Source organism: Nycticebus coucang, chromosome 6 (assembly GCF_027406575.1).
Source record: "Nycticebus coucang isolate mNycCou1 chromosome 6, mNycCou1.pri, whole genome shotgun sequence".
NCBI classification, from domain to species: domain Eukaryota; kingdom Metazoa; phylum Chordata; class Mammalia; order Primates; family Lorisidae; genus Nycticebus; species Nycticebus coucang.
Genome location: NC_069785.1, coordinates 5,402,068 through 5,427,041, shown reverse-complemented (window position 1 = coordinate 5,427,041; position 24,974 = coordinate 5,402,068). Strand labels below are relative to the sequence as shown.

At 48.5% G+C, this 24,974-nt stretch overlaps 1 protein-coding gene and 1 non-coding gene across 2 annotated transcripts in view; both read right to left on the bottom strand.

Moving 5' to 3' along the window:
• Positions 1–24,974, bottom strand: part of NID2 (nidogen 2) — a 58,612-nt gene that overhangs the window by 7,943 nt on the left and 25,695 nt on the right. The window contains exons 8-15 of the mRNA XM_053594218.1: positions 23,805–24,035; positions 15,534–15,677; positions 14,447–14,575; positions 13,600–13,743; positions 6,958–7,077; positions 5,909–6,142; positions 2,398–2,619; positions 1,656–1,825 (exon numbers count right to left, since the gene is read on the bottom strand). Of these exons, the coding sequence (XP_053450193.1) occupies positions 1,656–1,825; positions 2,398–2,619; positions 5,909–6,142; positions 6,958–7,077; positions 13,600–13,743; positions 14,447–14,575; positions 15,534–15,677; positions 23,805–24,035 (1,394 nt within the window). The remainder of the gene's footprint in view (positions 1–1,655; positions 1,826–2,397; positions 2,620–5,908; positions 6,143–6,957; positions 7,078–13,599; positions 13,744–14,446; positions 14,576–15,533; positions 15,678–23,804; positions 24,036–24,974) is intronic.
• On the bottom strand, positions 24,911–24,973 carry LOC128589446 (U7 small nuclear RNA). Its single transcript, XR_008381018.1, has one exon. It is a non-coding gene; the product is annotated as a U7 small nuclear RNA (small nuclear RNA).

Sequence of the window (24,974 nt, the reverse complement as noted above, 5' to 3'; positions counted from 1 at the left end):
CCATGAGCTGCAGTCGCCCGTACTCCTGTCCCTCATTCTCAGGAAGGAGCAAGCGTTCAGGTGTGCTCCGTATAAAAGAAAGCTTACGGTTTGGTGGGCTAAGGACTGGGGAACGGGGCCTTCTAACCTCTGGCTAGCAAGGTCTCCCTCCTTCCTTATAGCTAAACAAGTGACAAGGTCTTTTTTGTTAAGTTCTAAGCCCATGTTAGTCCTTTTCTCAACCCCATGCAGCAGTTGCTTCATCCAGTCTGCAATCCTGACGCCTGCTCTGTGAAGCCCAGCAGATGTTCAAAGCCAACATCTAGGGGCCATCTGGCCATCCCTGAGGTCACACCAGTTCCTGCCTTGCTTAACAAAGCTCTTGGGGCTTGGCTTGACGAGAAAGGCTGTATGAAACAGGATTTGGCTTCTTGGGAGAAGCAAGCAGTTCATATTGGGGACCTAGGGGGACCTTTTAATTGAAAATTAAAATTAAAAACTCATTTGCCCGAAAGGGTATACACATTCATATACGCTCCCATCAACCCATGGAATTCATAAATCCATATCACAACTTCAAAGTTTCTTGGAGAAAAAGTTTCAGTTTAAGTAGATTTGCTTAAAATGTGATTATCACCCATGTCCCATTTCTGTCTGAGTGCCACTGCCTGCCTTTCCCCACCCAGCCTTCAGCAGAGCCGCGTTCAGAGAAGCAATCAAGCCATCTGCCTTGGCTGGAGTAAAAGACAGTTATCATGCGGTGATGGCAACTTCCTAGTTCCCACCTCTTGGAAAGGAACTTTTACGAACAGCATGGGAGAGTTTACAGGGGGAGGGAAGGGACTTAAAAAGAAAAAAACACATCGCTTTCTAAACACTGGCTTCTTCTGAGCTTCTTCTGGAACCAAATAAGGAGTCAGTTCGCTAACAGAAGGGAATGCACGCGCGAACGCTGTGCTTTCTCTCGGGTGAGCAAGTTTAGAAACAAAACCAGGTGATTTTCCATTGGCAGCGCCAGCGCCTTTCCCGGGAGCCCCTTCACTTTGGCTCATTGTAGAGAAATCCCTCTCTCCAAATTGGGGCTCTCGGGCACATGGGAGACTGCTAGCTAAGGATTGGGGCACAGGTCCTCCTCTGCGCCATCATGTGCTCCCCACACCTGTGTCCCGGAGCAAGGCAGAGAAGGCGGGTCAAACTCACAGAACCAGAAAGGGGGTGGCGGCGGGCTGGAAACAGGGAGGAGGTCCCCAACTGATTTCCCCTCAGAGTTCCCAGCTGGTCACAGGAACCACTGCTCCCCAGCTGGTCCTCCTGCCGTGCTGATGGCCAAGATCTCTGTGGAGATGTCCGTGACATGGGGAGAACCCTGGGGTCTCGGGGTAAAATCCTGTCCATTTTCCCTTGGGCCACCATACAGCCACCACACCCTGTCAACTCTGAAATTCCCTTTCTATAGGTCTGGAACCCTGTGGAGCCAGGGGAGAGGACAGCCCTGGTCAGTCGCACATGCTGCCCAGCAACAAAGAGCTCCACTTCTTTGGCGCTGGCCTCAGGCCCATGAAGGGGAACTACAGGCCAGACACCTTCCTGGAGGTCCTTTCTCTGCAGTCCTTTGCCCTGCAGTGGGGCTGCACCCCAACATCCCCATGCCCTGTCCCCAGGGAAATCCACCTTACATGCAGTGACATCAGGGTCTTGGCTGCATCTTTCTGAAGCCTGGTGCCATTGAGGGGCAGGTGGCCGATCTGCTGTCCCTGGGCATACAGCAAGAAGGTGCCCACAGACGGAGGGGTCACGTCAGGCCGGGGCGTGGGCCGGACCATGGGAGGAGCCACTGTGGGTATACCTGCCGGGATAAGCGCAGGGAGAGGAGGGGAGGAAAAATTACTTTCTCACACACTAGCATGTGGAAAAATATAAAGGGTTCTTCACTCTGGACAGATGTGCTCCAGATGTTCTTGAAAAGAAATCCTAATTTCCAGGGTTTTTTTCCCAAGGATCAATTATGTAAATCACTGCCAATTAGTTGGGAGGGAGACAATACACTTCCTTCAGAACAAAGCAGAACGGTTTCTTTTTTGTTGTTTTTTAAAGGGAATAAAACAGAACCAGTATTGTGTCAGCTTCTCTTTTGGGCCCCAGGCTGACAACATCCCTTTCACCCTGGGCTGGGAGGAGGCAGTAATTGCTTATTAAACTGAGTTCCAGATGTTCTCATTACAGAAGCTGCTAACGACAAAAACCAAACACCAAATCCAAATTGGGGTCTTGGTGGACTGGACTGTAAATCAACACAGCACAGTGACATCTTTCGACAGACCTGGTTGCCCCGCACATCCCACCTTCACCCACCCCTGGCAGCGTCCCTACAGAAAGAGGTCGGGTGCTAAGATGGCAGGGCAGGCTGTCCCAGCTTACACGCAGGGGTGGTGCCAGGCTGGGAGCGCGTGCCCTGCACCTCTCTGCCATCTTTGTCCACACACCAGCAGAAGTCGCTCTTCCCGTGGCACTGCAGGGGGATGAAGTGGCCCAGGTGGTCGCACTGGGGCACGTACTGGTCATCCCTCGGTGAGCCGCCGTAGTGCTCCAGCAGGTTTTCCCTCCAGCGCTCACAGACCGTGCGGGGCCTCTGGGTGGGCTCTGAGCAGACAGGGAGTAAAAAGCCTTTGATTGTGAGCCAGGACAGAATGAGGCGTGTAGCCAGAGATCCCCATGCCTGGCCACCCCTGGACACTGGACTTGGAAAGCAAACGTGTTCCTAGAAGTTCTCTGTGGGAATCAGAAGAAGAGGTCATCTTGATGTTCCTGTCGCCCCAGGCCGGAGGGTCTGTCTTTGAGGCCAAGCCACATCCGGGGAGAACAGGGGTGCTAGGCTCAGCTGGGAGGAGGACAATCTCCCCGCTGGCCAGGGCCAGGAGAGGCCCACACCACCCATCCTGCCTGTGCCCAGAGCGCCTCTGCTGGCCAAGCACTGGTGCAGACACTCCTTGGGGACTCAGTGGCCTAGGCGATGCTGACTGCCAATTTCTATTCTTCCTCGCTTGCTCCTAGGACCTGCTGCTGAGAGGGCCACCTAGAGACTGGCCAGTGTGTGTCTTACTGACGCCTCTGCTGTGTCACGTGACCCCTAGGCCCTGTCCCCTGAGTGAAAGTGGAACTGGGTGGACCGGCGCATGAAGGGCTGCGGGAGTGGTGGCAAACAACTCCTCATTCCCACCACGGCCCACTCTGCTCTTGGGATTCTCCCAAAGCCCAACCTTTTCCCACAGGTCCTAGCTTCCTGCCACCTGTACTGCCCACTCTCTTTCCTCCAACATCCTTCCCTCCTGTGCTCGCGGCAGGCTTAAAGTCCTGCTGGCTTCCCTGGCAGAGCACTTCCCTCCAGGCTGCACCCACGGTGCCACCAAGGCTCTGCCCTAAACTCAGAAACTTCTCCGTTCTCTGAGAAGACTTTGCTTGTGACAGGATTACCTAAAGGGGCTCCAGTGAAAGGAGCTGCTTCCCCTTGCTAACCCTGCACCTCCAGCCTGCGGGCTGCAGAATCACACAGCCAAACATCTACTTGCTACTCCCAGCAATCTCAGAGTCAAACTAACAAACACAGCCCGCCTTCCTGACCATCCCCCTCCTCCACCAGTCCCCTACACCTGCAAATAGCATCTCCATTTTCCCACTGCTCGGACCCCATCACCCCGACTCCTCCCTCTCCACATCTGACGTGTCAAAAAGCCTCGTCAGCTCTTTCTTCACTCCCAGCACCCCTGCCGGTCACCCTGGTGACCCCATCCTCTCATGCGGGGATTTCTGCGCTCACCTTCTTCCTGGTTTTCCTGCTCCCGCCCACCTCTGCCCTTCTCCTCCCCAAACCAGTATAAACTCAACTGGCAGCCAGAATGGTGCGCTTCAAACACAGGGGCATTTCATGTCTTTCTTTTGCTCAAAATCCCCCCAGTGACTTTCAAGAACACAGTTGGAACATGATATTGGGTTCCAGTATTGGTTTCCCAGACAGTTCCTCTGGGAAAGCAGAGATTGTGAATGAAACCATCAGAGTGCAAACCCAGCCAGCTGCACTGCCAGGCTGCTGGAGGCTGGGGAAGCCAATGTCTCCAGTTGCCACGATAACTCAGCACGGCCCTTGGGGAGCAAAGCCCTTTTTAAGACCTCATGGAGAAGGGAGGACTCTGACTTCCTCACCCAAAGGTGTCTCAAGGAACCTGGAAAGAGGATGCTAGTTCCTCACACAAGGTGAGATTCCCTGGATAGTTCCCAAGGCCACCCTGCTCCACATTCTGAACTCAGAGGATCCACTTTGGGGTCAAGGGACCACCCAACAAGCTACATCAGTGTGGGCTGCAGACACACGGAGCAGTCACCTTCTAGGAAACGCGTGTCCCAGGCCTCTCATGTGCAGGCCTCCCCCTCATTCCTTACTATCTGAAGTTACTTCTCAACCCGACCATGGATTTCTTTCTCTTCTGTTTCTGGTTGGCAGGGGTTTAAATGTTTTGAAATCTTGGGCATAGAGCATTTTCACACCCCCCAAAGTAGCCCCATTATGCAGATGAGACTAGTCAGAAATGGTGGCCAAGGCCAGACCAGCAGCAGGGAGAAGCTGGGCGTGAGAACGTCTGCACAAAAGATCTGTCCCTATTTTAGTCTTAACATCTCACAGTGTCTTGGCTCCTCTTTGAGTCACTGTCCTTAATGCATGCTTGTCCTAATAAATCTCACAGAATTCTAAACCATTCCCCTACAGCACCTCCCAGCCATCTGATTGCTTCCAGTCCCAGCTGGAGTCAGAACCAAGACTTCAGAGAGAGGCATGAGCAAAATCGGATTCTCTGTAGTCTTTTTTTTTCAGACCTGCAGAATCTTCTCCTAAAAATAGAAAAAGAGGGGGACTAAGAGTGTAACTGTGGCTTGAGCTGTCACCAGGTTTTACCTACATGAATCTGAGAACCACTGAAGTCCATAACAGTGAAGATTATGGAAAGGAGCAAAACTGTCCACATTCTCCCGTTCTTCCCCTCACATGCTACAAGCTGAGACTAGTGTTTACAGAGCCCTTCTCAGCAGGAAGAACAGAGCTCTGGCCAGCAGGCTCACAGACGGCCACCTTCACTGAAATAGTATCAAAACAATCCTATGTTCCTCATCAGAAAGTTCTGTAATAATAAAAAGACGTTTCACCCATCTCTGAGCAGTTCAACAAGGAGCCTGCTGTTGGCTCAGCTGTGAGCACTCAGCGTCCACACCCTGGCTGGCAGCTCAGGTGGGAACAGACATGTTTGTCCTCAGCGTCTCACATCGGATGGGCTGACAAAAACTGGATTCCTGTGTCTCTTCTGAGGGCTGCTGAGGTCAGAGTGGTTCCCTGCTGATACTCTGGGCTGGACCAAGGTGGGCTGGGTTAGCAGGTCAGAGAAAACAAGCTACTAGCTGGACCCACCTCACCTACAGGTGCGCACTTATTTTTCCTATTGATGATAGCACAGGTGTCATCCTGTTTCTTACAATTTGGGAGGCAGAATCCAGTGAAACAGTGACACAGGAAGGCAGTTTTCCTTCTGGACAAAACCCTCATCTACCAAGATCAGTCTCTGGGATCTAAGTTGCCAGAACAGGTGTAGGGCAGCACCCTAGCCTGACCGGCACACTCTGTCCCAGCATCCAACCCTGCACCACATAGGGTCTAAGAGGTCACGTATGTCACATGTACATCCCTATCTATCCCTATAACATGTGTATAATGTAGGTGTGTACATGTTATTCAAGGACTCCTGGGAAAAAAGAGGCTAGGAAAGGATGGTGACCCGCCCTGCTCCGAGTGGTCTGGCCAGAGGTTAGACTCACCCACCAGCAGGGCCATTCTAATCTGAAGCCCTAGGCGTCGGCTGGTGCCAGGTTTCTTTCCTGGCTGGCTCACCTCGTGGTGGTCCGCAGTGAGGTGGGGTGGAGCCAGGGGGAGTCCGGGTACCAGGGACTTCGTGACCATCAGGGTCCACGCACCAGCAGAAGCCAGTGCTGCCATGACACTGCAATGGCAGGAAATCTCCCTGCTCGTCGCACTGAGGGATGTGGACTCGGGCCCCAGGGTAGGCGTGCTGTGCCTGGGCATAGCGCTGCTGTTGTTCACAGGGCGTCAGGCCTGAGCTGGAGTCTTCCAGGACCAAAGCAAAGGGAAACACAAAGAAGTAAAAGGCATTGCAACCACCTGCTTTTACCAGCCAACCTCAAGTCTCCTGCAATGAAATTTTTTTATTCTACAATTGGAAGACAGCATGACATGAGAAAACTAGAAAAACACTGGGATTCTGGAGCCTGGAATTCTTATTTTAGCTCTGCCACCATCTACCTGGTTTCTCCCCAGCTTCCCCAGTGCACTGGCGAGTCCCCGGCTGGCTCTGAGGGTACAGCAACCAGAGCCCCATCAGCACTCAGGGGCCTACCACTGTCTGGGTAAAATGAAGAGCAGCCCGTGACATCTGTGCAGGCACCCCAGGAGACCCTGAAGACACGTCAAACTCTATTCATCCCTTGATGCCCAGAGTTTAAGTCTGCGACACTCCAGGTCACTGGCGGTCACCAGACTTCCCCAAGCTGGCCACATTCCCCAGAGCAGTTGGGTACCTGCTCCTGGCTCACCAGCCCATGTGGCTTCTGCTTAATAAACGTCATCTCGATACTGCATCTGAACCATCCTCACCAAATCAGAGAGGGTTACTAGGCCGGTTAACCTGAGCTGCTTCTGGGTGGGACACGGATGGGGCATCTCACACCACTAGGCAGCAGGAGGTAACCAAAGAAAAAACCCAACTAAGGTCCCAGACCAGGCTAAACCAAGATTGGGCTGAATGTCATGCAAAGGAGGAGGTGAAGGAGGTGTTCATGTTTCATGAATGCTGACCCCTAAAGGTAAGCTTAATATAAAACACACGCCCACATGTGCGCCTCTGCCGGCCCCCTAGACCTTACCGGGCGTGCAGTGAAGTCCATCCCCGTGATATCCAGGTTGACAATGGCAGGAGAAGGAACCAGGGGTATTGTAGCAGATAGCTGACGGGTGGCATCCGTTTTCCGCACATTCATCAACATCTGCAGGTCAGGAACAGGGACAAAGAGGAGGGGAAGGAAGGAAGGAACAGCGTGAGCCAGCTGCACACAGTCTGTGCTACCACGCGGTGTTGGCACATGGGGACCAGTATCAAGCTGTTAACTTCAGAAGACGGTTGGGTATGAGCAGAAAAATACTGACCCTTAAGGTAAGCTTAATAGAAAACAAACTCCAGAAACATGTGTTAACACGGACTAAAAATGTTCAGCATGGAAATCAAACTGGCTGTCACTCACAGAGAATAATGCCCTGCAGAATGTTTTCTCAAACATCTTCCATCTGCGGTGAATTGTAGGAAGTTGTTACCTTTGAACTAACCTTTAGACTGTAAATCATAAACTTCCTTTCAGTAACACTACAATAAAGATAAATATACGTAACAATGGTCTGGGGGTTCTTCTTCTCTCGTCCTTGGCACCATCTCCCTGTGACATCTGGTAACAAACAACCAGAAGACACGCCCAAGACTTTTTCAACTAAGAAACACATTCTCGGTCTTTTCTAATCAGAATCCCACTACCCAGAACCCCCAATGAATCAGATATTTCCTTTATTTTCCACTTATAGAAATATAAAAGAAAAAAATAAGAAAAATATCTGGGGTTTTGAAATAACACAAAAAGAAAATCTAAATTTGTCAGACACATCTGCGTAAACAATTCAGGCCCCGCCATTCTGCACCTGGTACCATGAGGATTAATATTTATAACCATATTTTTCAGAACTGTAAAATCCTGATGCTTCAAACAAAAGTCATGTATATTCTTTTTATTTTATGTATTGAAATCAGCACATGCCAACAATAGCAAGTCAACCCCCCCCCCACCAAAAGAAAAGAAACTCTGAGAACTGAATTGTTAAAAACTAGCGCTCCATGGATGAGATAAGCTCTCTTAAGAGACAGGAAGTCTTCTAGAGAAAGAGGAAGATAAACAAAGGGTGTGGGTCTGATCAAGGCATGGCTAACACAAGGCAGTCATCACATCCACAATAATGACCAGGACAAAAATGTTAATGTGTAAATAGAAGAAAAAAAAACAGAAAACAGGAATGAATTCTATTAATCTAGTACAGCCCAAAGAAGAGACCCGGTGGCCTGGGAAACCAGAAATCTGGAGCCCTACATTTGACAGGAATGGGCTGGGGACACAGGTGGCTCCATGGCTTCTCGCCACAGAGGAACCCCCTTCTGGGCTGATCCCCACCACCTATTCTGACCATACCCTTCCTGAACCACCTTCTCATAAGCAAGGTGCTCCTCAGGTCCCACTGAGCAGACATGTGGGACATTAGCCGCAGGCCTCTGCTCGCTGGAGAGGAATCTTTTACATTATAATTAGCACAGTAGCATTCTGCTTATACTCTGCCGCTGGGAAGGTTAGTCTACATACACTAATACCTCGGAGTCCAGAAAAATTCTGAAAGCTCAACACAGCCAAGTCTGACACCACCCAGAGAGGCGTGTGGTGAGCAGTCTTGATCTCACACAAGGGCAGGAAGGCAGAAAGGCATAAATGCACCTGCAAGGGTAGAGACCAGCAAGGTGTCTGTTAGTGCCTCAGCGACCCCGAAGTAAGCCAACATTGTCCCATTTAATGATTCTTGATGTTGGCTCTCTGTCTCTTCAAAAGGATGACACAAAGGCCCAGCGGGGCAAAGCTGGTGTGCAGCCAAGGCCTTGGGCAAAACCGAAGCTGTAAAGACCAGCATCCAGCCAGATGCAGGAAGTTAACACTGCTCAGGCGCCGTGTGCTGAAAGTCCTCCTACTGGGAACAGAACCCCAAGCAATGGCAGGAAGCAGGAATTCCTGAGACACAGGGCCTATTTCTAGAGCCCGGGGAGCAGGTTCTGATGGTTATTTTTGAACTGAGAGAGAGGGGATTCCCCAGAGCTGCCATTTGTCAGTGTTCTTAGGACCCAGGGGTGGCCTGAAGACCATCCCTCCCACAGCTGTCACAGCCACCATGGCAGGTGCACACTGAAACTCTGAGTGATCAGTGACCATTAACAATGGCCAAGAAGGAGGGGAGGTCCTGAAGAGACTGAGGCATCACAAGTGAGAAATCCTCGTCCCCATAAAGCTAGAGAAGGTGATGCCTCCCAAGTCATAGTCCCCGACTCCTTGGAGAACTCCACACCATGATGGACAACAACTGTCCAGCCAGCCACTCTAGGGCCTGGGCTCCAAGCCTGCTATGGCTTCTCCCAGGAGCATAGACACTGAGGAGTTTGTGGGGGGCAGAGCTTGTGTGTGAAGAGGGGGGGTCTCTTTGCTCTTTCATAGCACGTCAGGCATCAAGAGAGAAAACATAGAAAGACTTTCAGCTCTTTGTCCAGGGAGGAGCTTTGCTTATCGTACCATCGGGAGGGGTCACTGCCACCGGCAAGAGTCTGCAGGGACTGGCAAAACAGTGAGGTGACAATGGTACTGTTTGAGGAGTAGTAGAGAAGCTTTATCACTCGGGTAATGAAAGGTAGCTTGACTCCAGCATAAGTCTCCACTCTACTAAGCTGGTGAAGAACCTTTTTGGAAAATGTGTTCAAAATCCTGCATTTTGAGTTCGTGCTTTGGGGCTTCAACATCCTCGGATGGCCCCAACTCTGAGCAAAACCCTGGGGCCACCTGATAATGAACCCAACTGCTGTGTTCTCCTTTCCTCATCCCCCACAGCATGTTTGTCTTTGAGCCAAATTATCCTCAACCCCACCCTGGACCCTAACAAGGGCGGTGGCCCCCAGAGGCCTCCCCTCTCTGTGTGCCCTACCTGTTTGATGGAGCACCCTGCTGGCTGGAACCCTGTGTGGCATGTGGTGACCACTCCCAGACCTATAAGTATAATAAACCTCCATTCAAGCCTCATTTTCCTCTCCCCCATGACTTACTGACTTGAGCACACTGCACCCACCATCTACATTCTTAGAAAAGGAGTCAAGTCAGCACCTCTGCTCGCCCCCTCCTGACCGACAAGCTGATACCATCACAGATCCGTCCCAGCTGCAGCTCAGCTGCCTCAGCTCACACTGGCTCCTCCCCGCGAGGGACCCAACTCAAAACCTGCCTTTGCACCTGGCAAAGTCACCAAGCTCCATAAGGACAGAAATGCCTGAGAAATATCCCGTTCAGACCAACATGAGGTTGAAATGACTCCAGATCAAGGGAAAACTGGAGATTTAACTGTGCTTGGATAAATGCCTCCCACTAGTGACTCAGACGGTACGGAGAACCCAAATCCCAGGGCAGCCTCTCCAGGGAACCTGGTTTTTAACAAATTAGGGCTGTAGCAAAACCCCACACGACCTCCTTCTGGTTAGTGTGAGGGAGTAAAACTGTGCACTCCAAAAATTCATATTTCCCACAGGATATGGCCTCCATGAAATATCCTTCGGTGAACTGAGACATGTGTGCGGTATTGAATGCCTTTAAACATACATACACACACATGTAGTAATGTATTTATATATTTACTCTCCAATTTACTTTTAGCCCAGCCTCACTGACGCGTGAGTCTTTAGTAAGACTGTGGGTTCTCCACTACTCTATAATCTCTATAATCTGAAAGTTTGGAAGGTACAGGAAGCCTCTGAGACAGCCCCACTGACCCCTACCTGGTGGATTCACGGTCTCATGTAATCCCCTCCCCTCTAGTAACTTGCTTTTATCTGATACAATGAAGCCTCCAAAAAAGAGGATGTCATTTTGGTGACGGCGACTCCCACCTTGCTGGAAGACTTTCTCACTGGCTTTAATAGTAAGCTGTTGTGGTAGAGGCCACATGGTGAGGAGCTGAAGGCAGACAACAGTGTGCAAGGAATGGAGGCTCTCTGTCCAACAGTCCTGACTCCTGGGCAAAACCATGAGAGGGTCTTTTTCCAGTTAAGTCTTCAGATGAGACCACAGACCTGCAGTCACCTTGACTTGTGAGAGATCCTGAAGCCCAGGACCCAGCTAAGCCATTCCCAGGCCCCAAGACATGGATAGTATGTGTGTGTTATTTTGGGGTCATCTGTTACACAGCAACAGAGAACTAGTACACTGGGGGAGCACTTGGTGGGTTTGTGAGCTCCAAAGAGAATCCTAAAAGCAGAGACTCAGAGATCAAACAGACACCATTGAAAACAACAGAAGGAAGAGAGGGCCGTAAGAGAGAGGGGCGATGCTCAAAAACTCCTGACATGGAAACATAGCTCACGCAGGGGCCCTTACCCCAGAAAGTAACCAAAGTCTTACAGGACAAGCAGGAGCCAGAGAGAATGATTCCAGAAAAGATTAGAGCGAGCAGTGTCGTACCTAAAGTAACATTCTGATTGTTTACTTACACATCGAAGTTGAAATTACCTTTAACTTCTTCATTTTAAACTAAAGAGCTAAGGAATTAAATATACCTCTGCTGACCTGAGCAGCTAGATGTTTAAATATGAAATTCTACAGATACAATTTTTTTTTCTCTCTGCATTCTCATTTCTTATAGCTGGTAGTGGGTTAAATCAAACCAAATGACAAATTCTACAGAGGTAGAAAAATTTTCATTCCCACTCTCTGGCTTGTGGACCTCGCCCTGTCCTCTGTACCTGTAAGAGGGCTCGGGCCTTCTCCCTCCGTCACAGGTATGTGTGTGACAGAGGAAGCTCTTTGGCTGGTCAGGTAAGACAAACATCTGCAAATGACAAATCTACCTCATTCTAATTTGAAAAATATGTGAGCTTTATCCAGAGCTCTGGATGTTTATCAAAGAGGTTTACAGCCTTGTTCCATGACTGGGCCAAACACCAAGACATACAAGAATCCCACTGAGGGTTACCCTCTGTCTTAGTTCATTTTCTGTTGCTAAGAAGAGAATACCTAAAACTGAGAAGCTTCTAAAGAAAAAGAATTTGTTTTTTATAGTTCTGGAGGCTGAGAAGTCCAAGGTCAAGCGCCCACATCTGTTGAAGGACTTCTTGCTGGTGGGGACTCCCTGTGGAATCCCAAGGTGGCAGAGAGCATCACACAGCAAGGGGCTGCGTGTGTAGCTGAGGTCTCTCTTCGTCCTCCTACAAACCGCAGTTCCACTCCCATGTTAACTCATGGGTCCAGGAGTGCAGAGCCCTTCACGCCCCAGCTCCTCTGAACAGCCCCAGCGCTCAGTCCTGCACACTGGGGGTTATATTTCAACATGACTTTTAGAGGAGCCAAATATTCGAACATAGCACCATCCTTCAATAACTCAACTCCAAAAATACCTATTTAGAAAAAAAGGACAAACAGGGCTGAACTGAACCACATCTTTGGGTCATTTTGATACAAATTATGTTTTTAGGAAAACCAGACAGCAGAGCTCCTGCGTAGCAGAAGCAGAAACGTGGAGAACAAGGGTTGGCCCAAAGCACAGAGCCCGCCCGGCAGAGGGTGGTATAGGGCTCTGCTGCCAGCACGCGTCTGCTCTAGCGAGGAGATGTGTCCTCACCTGCTGAAACCGGCAGGGGAAAGGAAAGGGAAAAGGCTGAGAACGGAATGTCTGGCGAGGAGAGGGAGCCCACACTCTATGACTCTCCCAGGAGGCGGCGGGTGGTTCTCAGCAGCCAGCTTGGGGCTGGGTGGACCACGGCAGAGGTGACCAGCAATTCAAGGAACAGGAGAGCTGCCTGTGAGGGTTATACTCCCCAGCGGGCCCCATCTCATTCCAAATGCCGTCCCCACTGTCTCATTTTACCGCAACTGTGTGCGGGACTGATGGGAAACTGAGTTTCAAGCTGATCACCCAGCATTGGCTGTGTTTAGCAAACCTTTCCTGGTTCACGAGGATTTACTGAATAATCTCTCTCTTAAAGAACTATCGATCCTGGTTTCATGAACAATCATACTCAGAGAGTTAGGCTAGTCTTTCAGTAATACCCATGCACATTCTAGGTTAAATCTGAGCGGGTAGCCCTGGGTCTTGGTTGACTATTTACACAAAATACCGTGTGAAGCCTTAAAGCCAGATGACTGGGGAGAAAGCTTTGAGGAATTAGGTGTGCATAATATCTGCTTTACCTGCAGAATCCTGTCTTTTCTCCTCTCTCTCTTGAGAGCAGACAGGAGAAAATTAGAGAGAAAGGATCCTATGTGTGCTTAGAGATTGCTCAATCTACCGCACCAGCCAGGAGAGCAACACAGCTGCAGAGCCAACTTTCACCATTAGCCAAACAGACTGAAGGACGGAGATGTCCCACCAGGAGCACGTGCTGGGCCCCCTACGTTCCTCTGGCCAACACCTGCTGCATGATGGTTACCAGGTGGCAGAGGCTCTGCAGTGATGTCCCCACCAAGGCCAACCTGACGCCCTCATCGCTTTGTCCAAGGTAAATCACCCTCAGCTCTCCTTTCTGACACAAACTTTGCCTTTTCTCTTTCTCTTTTGGCAACTGAAAGGATGTTTGAGTCAAAGAGAGGGAGAGGCCCTTTCTGGGAGGGGTCCCACCTGTGTGGGGATGTGCACCCAAGGCGACTTGCCAATCCCTGAGGCTGACGGCGAGTACTCACCAGAACACTGGTGCCCATTGCCCGTGTAGCCAGGCAGGCAGGCGCAGCTGAATGCGAGGCCTCCATGGGGAATGCAGCGGGCCTGGCCAGCAGGAGCACAGTTGTGACTGCCATCCTCACAAGGGCTGAGAGGTGGGGTGGCCACTGAAAAGACAAGGCAAGGATGCCCATGAAGGGGGAGCCTCAGTCCTCAGGGCACAACCTGGGGCTTTCGGGGAACAGAGGTTCTCAGGCCCCGCCCAGGCCAGCGAGTCAGTCTCATCTCTGGCCAAGGGTGGCTGGTTCATCCGCATGTTAAAGTTGGAGACACACAGGGTTTCTCCTGCCTCTGCTGCTTTTTCATGCCCCTGGATTAAAGCAGCTATTTTCTCTACCATTCTCTAGTTCTATCAATGGATGAGTTTGGAATTCTAGATCTTGGGAAGCCAGGTTTAGGCCTGGAGCATCTTTTGCAACCCTAGCAAGGGTGTAATTTATCAGATAAGCACCTATGATTCACAAGTATACCTCATTCTAACTTGAAAACTACTTGAGCTTTTCCAGATCTGAGGGTCTTTCCTAGAGAGGTTGGTAGTCTCGTTACATGACCAGGCCACTTACCTAAACACACAGAGATGACACTGAACATCCTTCAGTGACACCACCACAAATTTTTATTTAGGGGAAAACAGTGGAAACAAACAAAAGGGCTGAGCTGAGCTGTAGCTTTGAGTTATTTCAGTGTAAATTGTGTTTTTAAGGAAATCACATCTCAGACCTTCTGTATGACAGACATGGAAACATAAGTGGATTAAAGAGCAAGATTCACACCATTTTAACCAAAAAGAGAAAGGATTCTGGTACTCACAGACACAAGTGTGCTGGTCACCTGCAAACTCATACCCGCCCCGACACTCGCACCTGTAGCTCCCAGGCAAGTTGATACACACAGAATTGGGGCCACAGCGGTGGAAGCCAGTTGCACATTCATTTACATCTAAGCAAAAAAGAGGACAAGAGTTGCTACGTAAGTCAAGCATCTCAGAAGGGGGCGGCCTGAAAACTTGTTAATTCCCACCACTATGATGATTCCGTGGGACTAAAGGTTGGACGACAAAGGAGTCAGAACACAGAACTTTTAAACACGGGCTGGGAATGCACGTTGCTGGCTGGAGATAAACAGTTACTTCAAGTCATTCATGCATAAACCCCAAGGAGATAATTTTTGAATGAATAGTCTAAGGATTCTTAAAATCTCCTTAAAAAATGGATACTTAGAAGAAAAATACACTAACCATTTCTTTAAAATATAAAGAAATATAGAGCCGTAGTCTATAGAATGCAATGTCTGACATTTAAAGAAAACCAGAAATCCTGCTTGTTAGTGAATTTAAGAACTACTTAACATAGGCACAAAATTATAAAACTTAACTTGAAATTTCCAGGAATTGCCACAGGTGTTTCTTTTCATAACCCCAAGATGCCCCTCCTTTCAAACTTTACTAGGTCACACTTTAGTTTTTAAATATCTGTACCCGGGGGCGGCGCCTGTGGCTCAGTCAGTAAGGCACTGGCCCCATATACCGAGAGTGGCGGGTTCAAACCCAGCCCCGGCCAAACTGCAACCAAAAAATAGCCGGGCGTTGTGGCGGGCGCCTGTAGTCCCAGCTGCTCGGGAGGCTGAGGCAAGAGAATCGCTTAAGCCCAGGAGCTGGAGGTTGCTGTGAGCTGTGTGAGGCCACGGCACTCTACCGAGGGCCATAAAGTGAGACTCTGTCTCTACAAAAAAAAAAAAATCAAAAAAAAATATATCTGTACCCGGATGAATAGCTGCTAAAATCATGCATCATTGAAGATGCTAAAGATGGCAGATTCGTGTCTTCCACAGACACGATGCTGGAGACGGCCAAGTAAAAACAAGGCTGCCCCAGGGGCATGGAGAATGTGGCTCTTACCCGCACAGCTGCGTCCATCTCCCTGGTACCCCGGTGCACACTCACAGGTGTAATCCACACCCGACCCCGGATGGCACTGTGCTGTCGTGTCACACATGTGGCTTCCATCATAGCAAGGATTCACAGGAGTGGGGTCTGAGTCCCCTGCATGGGTAGAAAGGGAATTTAAGAAGTACAATCTGGCTGTTGCTGAGAGAGTGACAGAAGGAAGAAAACAGAAGTGTCCCTGGAACGGACCGCAGGCTCGTCTGCTCTGTGGCACTGCCAGAGACCTTACTATTGATGAATCATCAATATCCAAAGCCAGGGTGCCTCATCTGCGTTTCAGGTTTAAACTCCAGAATAGTTTCCTATCACCCGCCCTATACACAACAAGTACCTTTTCTTAATTTCAGTAGGTTTGGGCCCAGGGCACAAAAATGCCCAACACGTCTTTTTATTTAAAAGTGCTTTTGCTCTGGGCAGCACCTGCAGCTCAAAGGAGTAAGGCGCTGGCCCCATATGCTGGAGATGGCGGGTTCAAACCCAGCCCCAGCCAAAAGCCGCAAAAAAAAAAAAAAAAAAAAAACAGGGCGGCGCCTGTGGCTCAACGGGTAGGGCGCCTGTCCCATATGCCGGAGGTGGCGGGTTCAAGCCCAGCCCCGGCCAAAAATAAAAAAAAAAAAAAAAAAAAAAAACAGTGCGTTTGCTTTGTCACCTCTGTGATTCTGACACTAGTTCTGTTGGGGACCTGTTGTCCCTAACATGGGTAGACTTCACAGATAAGGAAAGTAAGTGAGAGGCACAGGAAGGAAGTGGTATAGCCAGGACTCGAACCCCAAACTCCTGACTCTAAATCTGGCGATCCCACACTAAAATTCACTGTTCTTACAGGTGAAGTCCAATTAATAAAAATATCTTGCTTTCTAACTATTTCCAAGACCACATAAACAAGAATGACCTTCCCAGCCTTCACTGTTCAGGAGTAATGGTGTCACGAACCCACTAGGTGCTGATGACTGTGAACGTCTGAGCCTCCCCACAAGGGCTATGTCTGGGTACAGCGTAACAGTTAGGCCCCTTGAACCGTTTGTGCCAGGCACTGCTCTGAGCCACACGTGTCTATCCGCCTCCCTGTCATGAGTCCGCCTCCCCATTCCAAGTCCACTGCCCCATCATGTGTCCACAAAGGGTTCGCCTCCTTATCGTGAGGCCACCTCCCCATCCTGAGTCCACCTCCCCATCTCATCCTCCTACCCGCCCGGCGAGGAAGGACTTATCAGCGTCCTCGTCTTCATTTATCTGCAGCACCCAGAGGCCAAGGAACCTGCCCGGGTTATATGATCAGTAGAGGTACATGGAGCTGGTGGGGATAAAAACCCAGACAACCGGCTCCCAAGCTCATGCTTTCTACCACTTTACTCATCTTTGACCAGAGTGTTAGGAAGTCATCTAGTCTAAGCCAATGACACAAAGAGGCGAGAAGGGGTCCCAGATGCCCAGCTGGGGTGAATCCATTAATTTGGGGCACCTCTGTGTACTTCTGATGCCTTCGGTGTAAAAGTAAAGATAAAAATGCTCATACTCATATCTGCCAGACTGCTAAAAACATAAATCTTAAAGACCCAATACAATGCACCTGAAAGGTAATTCCTGTGGCCGGCCGCCCAGCTCCCAGCGACTGCCATCCTTCTCCCTATTCCGTGGGCCGCTGCTCATCCTCATCTGAGGGTTCACTTTGTCTCAGTCCCTAGGAATTCAGGAGCCCCAACTAAGCCCGGGAGGCTTTACATTGAGCCATCTCTGCTACTAAGGGGCTCCGTCTCTGTAACCACGTGGGCCTCTGCCTTGTACTTCTGTGGCTATGTCCCCAGTCTTGGCAGCAGGCTCAGTACCTTCCAGGTCCTGCCTCTGGACTGGAAGTCACTGCACTCCAGGCCTCTGGCCCCCCCAGACACCAGCACCCTGGCATCTGCAGGCTGACAATTTATATATATATATATATATATATATAGAGAGAGAGAGAGAGAGAGAGAGAGAGTGTCAGTCTCACTCTCTCTCCCTAGCTAGAGTGCAGTAGCGTCAGCCTAGCTCACTGCAACCTCAAACTACTGGGCTCACGTGATCCTCCTGCCTCAGCCTCCTTAGTAGCTGGGACTACAGGCACCTGCCACAGCAACTGGCTAATTTTTCTATTTTTAATAGGGATGGGGTCTCACTCTTGCTTAGGCTGGTCTCAAACTCGTATGCTCAGGGATCCTCCTGGAAGGCTGAGATTGCAGGTGTGACCTTGGCAGCTGGCCTGCAGGCTGACTTCTCTACCCTTTTACCCTGTCTCAGCCAAGTCTGCCCAGGCCTCCCCTGCCCAAAGCAACATCGACTTTAGACCCCACCGCTGTAGCCTGCCCAGCAGACAGACTCCCTCCCATGCTTCCAGCGGGCATTTCTCCAGTGTTTGCCCCTATCCAGGACAAAATTTTGTCTACTCATCTATTTGTCTGCTGTGAACTGGGGGGCCTTGGCTGAGACACCTCGTTTTCTGGCAAAGTCCTGCCATCGTCTTTGTAAGTAACATCCCAGAGTGGCAGAATATCACCGTATTACTGATTCCCATAATATTGGCTAAAAGTTAGGCGAGCTAGGGGTTTGTCCCTGCTTCACCTCAGTGACATTGGCTGGAGTGACAGAATCTTTGCCAACACAGTGGACAAATGGTTCCAGCACTTTGTCAGTGTAAACCTAGCTCCCTGAATCATGCAGACGTCCCTGGAAGTTCCTCTCTCTGGACCCCCTGGCATACAGGACCACCAGGGCTGTGGTCCCTGAGTCAGCCTGAGAACACAGACCAGGTTCTGGAGTCGGGCCCCAAACACACAAAGTGAGAACAACAGGGTCTTGTGCTCACGGAAGACGCTTCGCGAGAGTCCCGCAGGGCTACTTCTCCGTCTTAGAAGAATCTGTACAAAGTGCCTGGTATATCCTGCCAAAGGAGAAGTAATCCTTGAGATGTCTTAACTTATAAACACTCACACTGGCCTTCTTGTTCAATCCTTTCCAGCATCAAAATTTCACCCTGGCACATTCCAGCAAAGATTAGTGAGTTCACATGGACATGGACGACCAGAGCTTACCACCGTGCTAGGCATTAAAGACTAAAAAAAAAAACATGCAGCTCACAAGCTGACTAGCAGGCTTGGACGGGGTTCACAACCCCACCTGAAATTAAGATGGAAATATCCATTAAATTACATGACACCAGTTTAAAACGTACTTCACTGACAGGGCCAACTATGTAATTTGCAGAGCCCAGCACAGAATGAAAACGCATGGTCCCTTATTCAAAACTTAAAAATTTCAGCAAAGCGTTAAACCAACCATGGAGACCTTCTGGGCACAGGCCCCTGTTCACTGAACTTGGCATCCAGAATATTTTAAAAATACATTTCTAAAACCATTTCACTATTCACTCTCCATGGCTGGTTAGCTTTTCTCCTATTATAGTCAGTAAAGAACGGCAATATCCTTCTTAAGACATTTTGTATTTCACCCTCACCGTCTTAAACTGTTGGCCTCCGACAGAGGATCTGGAACTAATTTACCCATTTAATTAGGAGGGAAGAGCAGTTTTCCTTAAAGAAGCAGACTGTTCACTTCACCGACAGCCTCTGCCCAAGGTCTCCCCAATTCTCCTAAAGGACCCCTGCAGTGGAAGGACAGGAAGCATTTGGGATCCTGTTCTGTGACCCCGCAAACAACAGCCACCCCACACTTGAAGCTCAAACCGTTAGCAGGTGGCACCAGTGGTCAGGAGTAAGCAAGGGCTGCAGGCTGAGTTTGCGTCCTGACCCTGGGAGCCGCCACACCCACACCCCCAGCCAAGTGGGCCAGCTGTGCTGTTTCCCCGCACATTCCAGATAATAGCTTCCTCGGGAAAAGTGACTCGAGAAAATACTTCTCTGCATGAAGAGAGGAAAGAAAAGAGGCTTTAATTTGGGTGTTTCTTTTGTTCTTTTTCTCTGTTTCCTCATTTCTCCCCTATTCAGGTAGAATGAACCGTATTGCTATGAGCAGACGCTACACAGTTCAAACACAAAGGCTCTAACAACATACATTGGTCAGTTTAAATTTGGTCTAAATTATGAGGCAAGCTACAAGGCCGGGGATGCCACAGGGGACAGAAGGGCCATGAGGGGTAAGAGTGTGGGCTCTGGAGCAGGTGTCCAGATGTGAGTTCCACCTCCCTGCTTACTGTGACCTCAGTCTTGTGATCTGTAAAATGGGCTAATAATAATACTATGCTTCTCCAATGGGGAGAGGTTGTTTGGGGGGCTTAAATGAGTTAATTCATGGAAGGTACTTAGAACAGTGCGTGGCACCAAGTAAACTATCCTTTGCTATTATTATTAACTATCATTATTTGACTTGGGTGGAAGAGAAAAGTCATAAAATTCTAAGGACACGGAAGCAACTTAGTACCTGCCAGTTGTGGGCTTTCCCTGATCCTTGCCTACTCCCATTTGGCATGTCTAGGAAAATACACCCCAAGATATATCTTTTCCCTAAATGAACCCAGAATCTGAATGTGACTTTACTGCCTGAGAGATTCTTTCACAGACTGTTTTTAGAGATGAGACGGTTACACCGAGCAAAGGGCTGAACAGGACATTTAAAGGTAAGGAATGTGTTCGTTAGTAATTTTTGTGTTAGTCTCTCTTTAAGAAATCTGCAATAACAATCTTTTCCTTCCTAATTTACATACTCCTCTATAATCAACTATCATTTTCACGTATTAATTCATAATCTCACAAGACCAGCTTTGGCTACCCAATGCCTACATCTTAAAACAAGCTTCCTAAAACCAAAGCAAGCCAATAAACTCAGGTTCTCACGAGTCGTTTCTGCCTCCTCTGGACCTTACACTCTTGTTACCACATTGCTGAAGGTGATTCTTCCTGGCTGAGTTTATTGAGACTTGGGGAACGCTCGGCTCCAGTGATAAAGTACACACTCTGGGGTTACAGACCCACCTCTCCAAAGCACTAATTCGGGGCTCTGCAGTATCAGCACAGAACCTGAATGAGGGCGACATTCAATGTCTCCTCACAGGGCTCTTCCATTCCAGGGGAAAACGTCCCCTTAGGTTTTACAAAGTCATTTCCCATCTCTAGAGTTCCCTGACTTTACAAGCTTATCCTCTGGCTACCCTAGGACATTAAAAGATTAGTAGACTTTATCTTTTAGTCTACATGTACCCCTCCCCTAGTCACATAATCTCCCCATCACTAACATCGTGCGTAGGTGTGCACATGTGTTACACAGATGAACCAGCACTGAGACATTATCAGTGCCTACAGTGCTCGCTAGGGCTCCCTTTGGGTTGTACAGTTCTGTAGATTTTAACAAACGCATGATGGGTTATGTCCAACACTACAGTATCATACAGAATAGTAACACTGCCCTAAAAAATCCCGTGTTCCTCCTAATCGTACTTCTCCTCCTCCCCTGAGTCCCTGGAAACCACCATCTTTTTACTGTCTCTACAGTTTAACCTTTTCCAGAACCTCACATATTTGGAATCACACGATGCTGCCTTTTCGGACTAGCTTCTCTCACATAGCAACGTGCATTGAAGTGTCCTCCTCGTCTTTCCTTGTGTCGGTAGCTCTAGAACATTTTAATGTGCATGTTTAAATCAGTGCTCACAGACGAGGCTAATGCTCATTAAAATTTGAGAAGAATTCCTGAGTTTTGCTTCTACCATTTCTTCAATTGAGATATAACACACACACCTCACAATTCACTCAAAGTGCACAACTAAATTATTTTTAGTCTATTCACGGAGTTGTGGAAACATCACCACAGTCCATTTCAGAACACTTGGATCATTCCCTAAAGAAACCTTGTACCCCGTAGCTGTTCACTGCCTACGCCCCCCATGCCAACCGCTCAATCCCTGGGCACCCGGCAATCTTTTTATCTCTATGAATTTTCCCATTTTAGATATTCCACATGAGAAGAGGCACGCACTGCTCTGAGCTGTGCCTGGCTACCGTCACTTAGCATATTTTCAGAGTAGGTCCATTTTGGAGTATGTACAATAATACTCCATGCCTTTTTTGTGGACTATTCCATCATATGAATATGAGCTTCTGCATCCATTCATCAACCAAGGGACATTTGGGTTGCTCCGTATTTCGGCTATCATGAAGACTGTAGCTATGAATATCTGTGCACATGTTTTTGTGAAGACATAAGTTTTCATGTCTCTCCTAGTGATAGAGCTAGAAGTAGAATTTCCCTGACAGACAACTTTGTATATAACTTTTTTGAAAAACAACTATCCTGTTTTTCAGTCACTGCACCACACTCTACTCACAGCAGCACCTATGAGGTTCTAATTTCTCCACTGCCTCCCCAACATTTGTTCTTACCCATTTTTTATTATTGTTGTCCATATGCCATGAGGTCGTATTTCCCTGTGGTTTTGGTCTGCGTATCTCTGACGACTAATGCTATTGAGCATCTTTTCATGTGTTTATGGAATATCTGTATAGATTTTTTTTGAGAAATGTCTTTCCAGAACCTTTGCCAATCTTTGAATTAGATTACGTGGCTTTATCATTGACTTATAAGCATGTGCCATATATTCTAGAACAAGGCTCTTATTCAATATATGACTTAAAATATTTTCTCCCATGGACTGTGTTTTCACTTTGTTGAAGCACAAAGTGTTTAAAGTTTGATGACAACCAATTTATTTTTTCTTTGGTTGCCTGTGCTCGGAGTGTCATACCTAGGAAACCATTGCCAAATTCAAAGTCACAAAAATTTACCCCATGTTTTCTTATAAAAATTTTAGCTCTTAAATTTAGGTCCAGGGCCCACGTAGAGTTAATTTTTGTATATGAGATGGGGGGCTCAACTTTATTCTTTTGTATGTGGTTAATGAGAGGTCCCAGCACCATCTGTTAAAGACTATTCTTTCTTCATTGAATTGTTTTGGTGCCCTGATCAAAAAAGCAACTGACTGCATTTAATTCTGGCTTCTCACTTCTATTCCATTGACCTATATGTCTGTCCTAGGCCAGGTCCACACTGTCCTGCCCACTCTAAGTTTTGAAATCGAGTCTTCCAAATTCACATTTCTTTTCTGAGATTGTTTTGGTTATTCTGACTTCCATTTGAATTTTAGAATGAGTTTGCCAATTTCCGCAAAAAGTCAGCTGCAAAAATTCAATGCAATTCTATAGATTACTTTGACTCCATAAATTTAGGGCGTATTGCTGTTTCAACAATATTAAAATTTCCAATCCATGAACACAGGACATCCTTCCATTGATTGGGGTTTTCTTTAATTTCTTTTTCAAAAATGTTTCATAGGTTGCCATGTACAAATATTGCACTCCTTTTTAAAAAATTTATTCCTAAGCATTTTATTCTTTTTGCAATGATTTCACGTTCACTTCGCTCATGGCTACTGTAGAGAAATACGATACATTCTGGTGTCTCGATCATGTATCCTGTAGATTACTGGACTTGTTAGTCCTAACAGCTTTTTAGTGAATTCCTTAGATTTCTACATAAAAGGTTATGTCATCTGAGAATAGAGATAATTTTACTTCTTCCTTTCCAATGTAGATGCCTTTTCTCTGGTGTTTTTACGTGACACCTGGGTGGAACTTCCCACACTGGTGAATAGACAGGGCAGGAGCAGACGGCCTCATTTCATGTCTGACATTGAATGGAAAGCAGTCAGCCTTTCAGTATCCAGCATAATGTTCTTGGGTGATTTCCATACATAAAGTTCTATTTTGTTTGTTTTTTTCAGGCTTTGGCTCTTTGCCCTACCTTGGTTTGGTGAAATCCTGTCATCCTTTAAGCTTTAGCTAAAACGTCACTTCCTTAAAGACATCTTTCCGGAACCTCCAGAGGAGACTCACAGCATCCCGCCCTTCCACGACAGTAGCAAATAACTTGTCAGCACCACTCTCCCTCCTGACGTGGCCCCAGCTTGTCTACGGGCATACTCCTGATTGGCACATATGGTTGGGGATAGCTACAAACCACCCACACTCTAATTCCTGCTCTGGCAGGGACATTGTTCCCTATTCTACAAGTGCCCATTTTTGCCTCAATCTCCACTTCAAGGACGCTGTTTGTTTATCCTTCCAGTCAGCACCACACACGGAGCCAGGCACTCAGTAGCCCTTAGTGGCTGCTGAGAATTACTGTTCTAAGGCCACTCAAAGAGGATGTAATTTTTGCCCAACAGCAACAAAGAAGGAAACTTACCTTCAACCGGGCCAATCTGATTGGTCACAGCAAATCTGAGGACTCTCTCTTCATGACTGTACAAGGCAAAAACCCGGTCCACAGTCAGCTGCTGGGTGGCGGGGATGGCCGGGTGCCTGGAGGCGTGCCTGCACACCTGGTAAGTGATGTTCTGGCGGATGTGGTAGGACCGAGTGTGGTTGATGGCACCAGAGGTGAGAGAGTACTCTCTGGAACTAGTGGAGGTCACGGCTGCAACAGAAACATTAGGCAGGCAAACTGATCAATTTTAAAAATATTAAATGGAGATTTCACATGGAGTAGGTTTTTCTGTACAGTTTTTCATCTGATTCTTGGATCACGTTCCCTTAGGAGGTTCCTGGGGTTGAGCAGGAAACTTGCAAGCAAACCTCAAGAACCAGAGAGTGTGCAAGTCACGGGGCCGAGAGGGAGGAGGCCCTGCAGTTGTTGGTGTCATCATATGCAAGGATTAAACTGGTTACCCCGTGCCAGCACCCTGGGGGCTCTGCGTGCCACCTGTGATGCCCCTACTATTTCTCACAACAGCCCAGCGAGGCAGGCGCTGCAGTCACATGAGCAGAGCCTCTCAGAGCATCAGTGAGAGGCAGGGCTGGTGCGTGGTAGAGCTGCACTGCAACTCCAGTCAGGCTGAGCGTTCAGCCAATCCAGCCTCTGCACTTCACACAGGTGATGGCTCCCAACACCTGGCACTTCAGTAAGTCTTATGAGAGCTCTAGGGAAAGGAAAGGGTCTTGTCTGTTGATCTGAGTCTGGGGGTCCAGCCCAGCACAGCGCTGTGCCCCTGAGCCACTGTGCACATGGTCCCCAGTCCCACTATCTACTTCCCATCCTCCTCCCTGTGTCTCTCACGGCAGCAGAGCCGCTCAGGGCAGGGGAAAGGCACGGCTCAGAGCAGCAGCTGCGACTGAGGCAGTGTCTCTCATGCAGAAAGGGTTCCCCGGACACATCACACTTTACACACGTTGCGGACCATGTGTGGTAGACAAAGTAACTTTGTTCCCATGCTAAAGATGAGAAAATAGGCTCTGAGGTATGAAGTGATCTTCCCCTCAGATGTTGTTGGTTTTTATTTATTTTTTATTGCATGGGGTTTTTCCCGTGAAAACCAGAAAACCTGCTAGAGAAATTCTAAAAGAGCTGTAACACTTC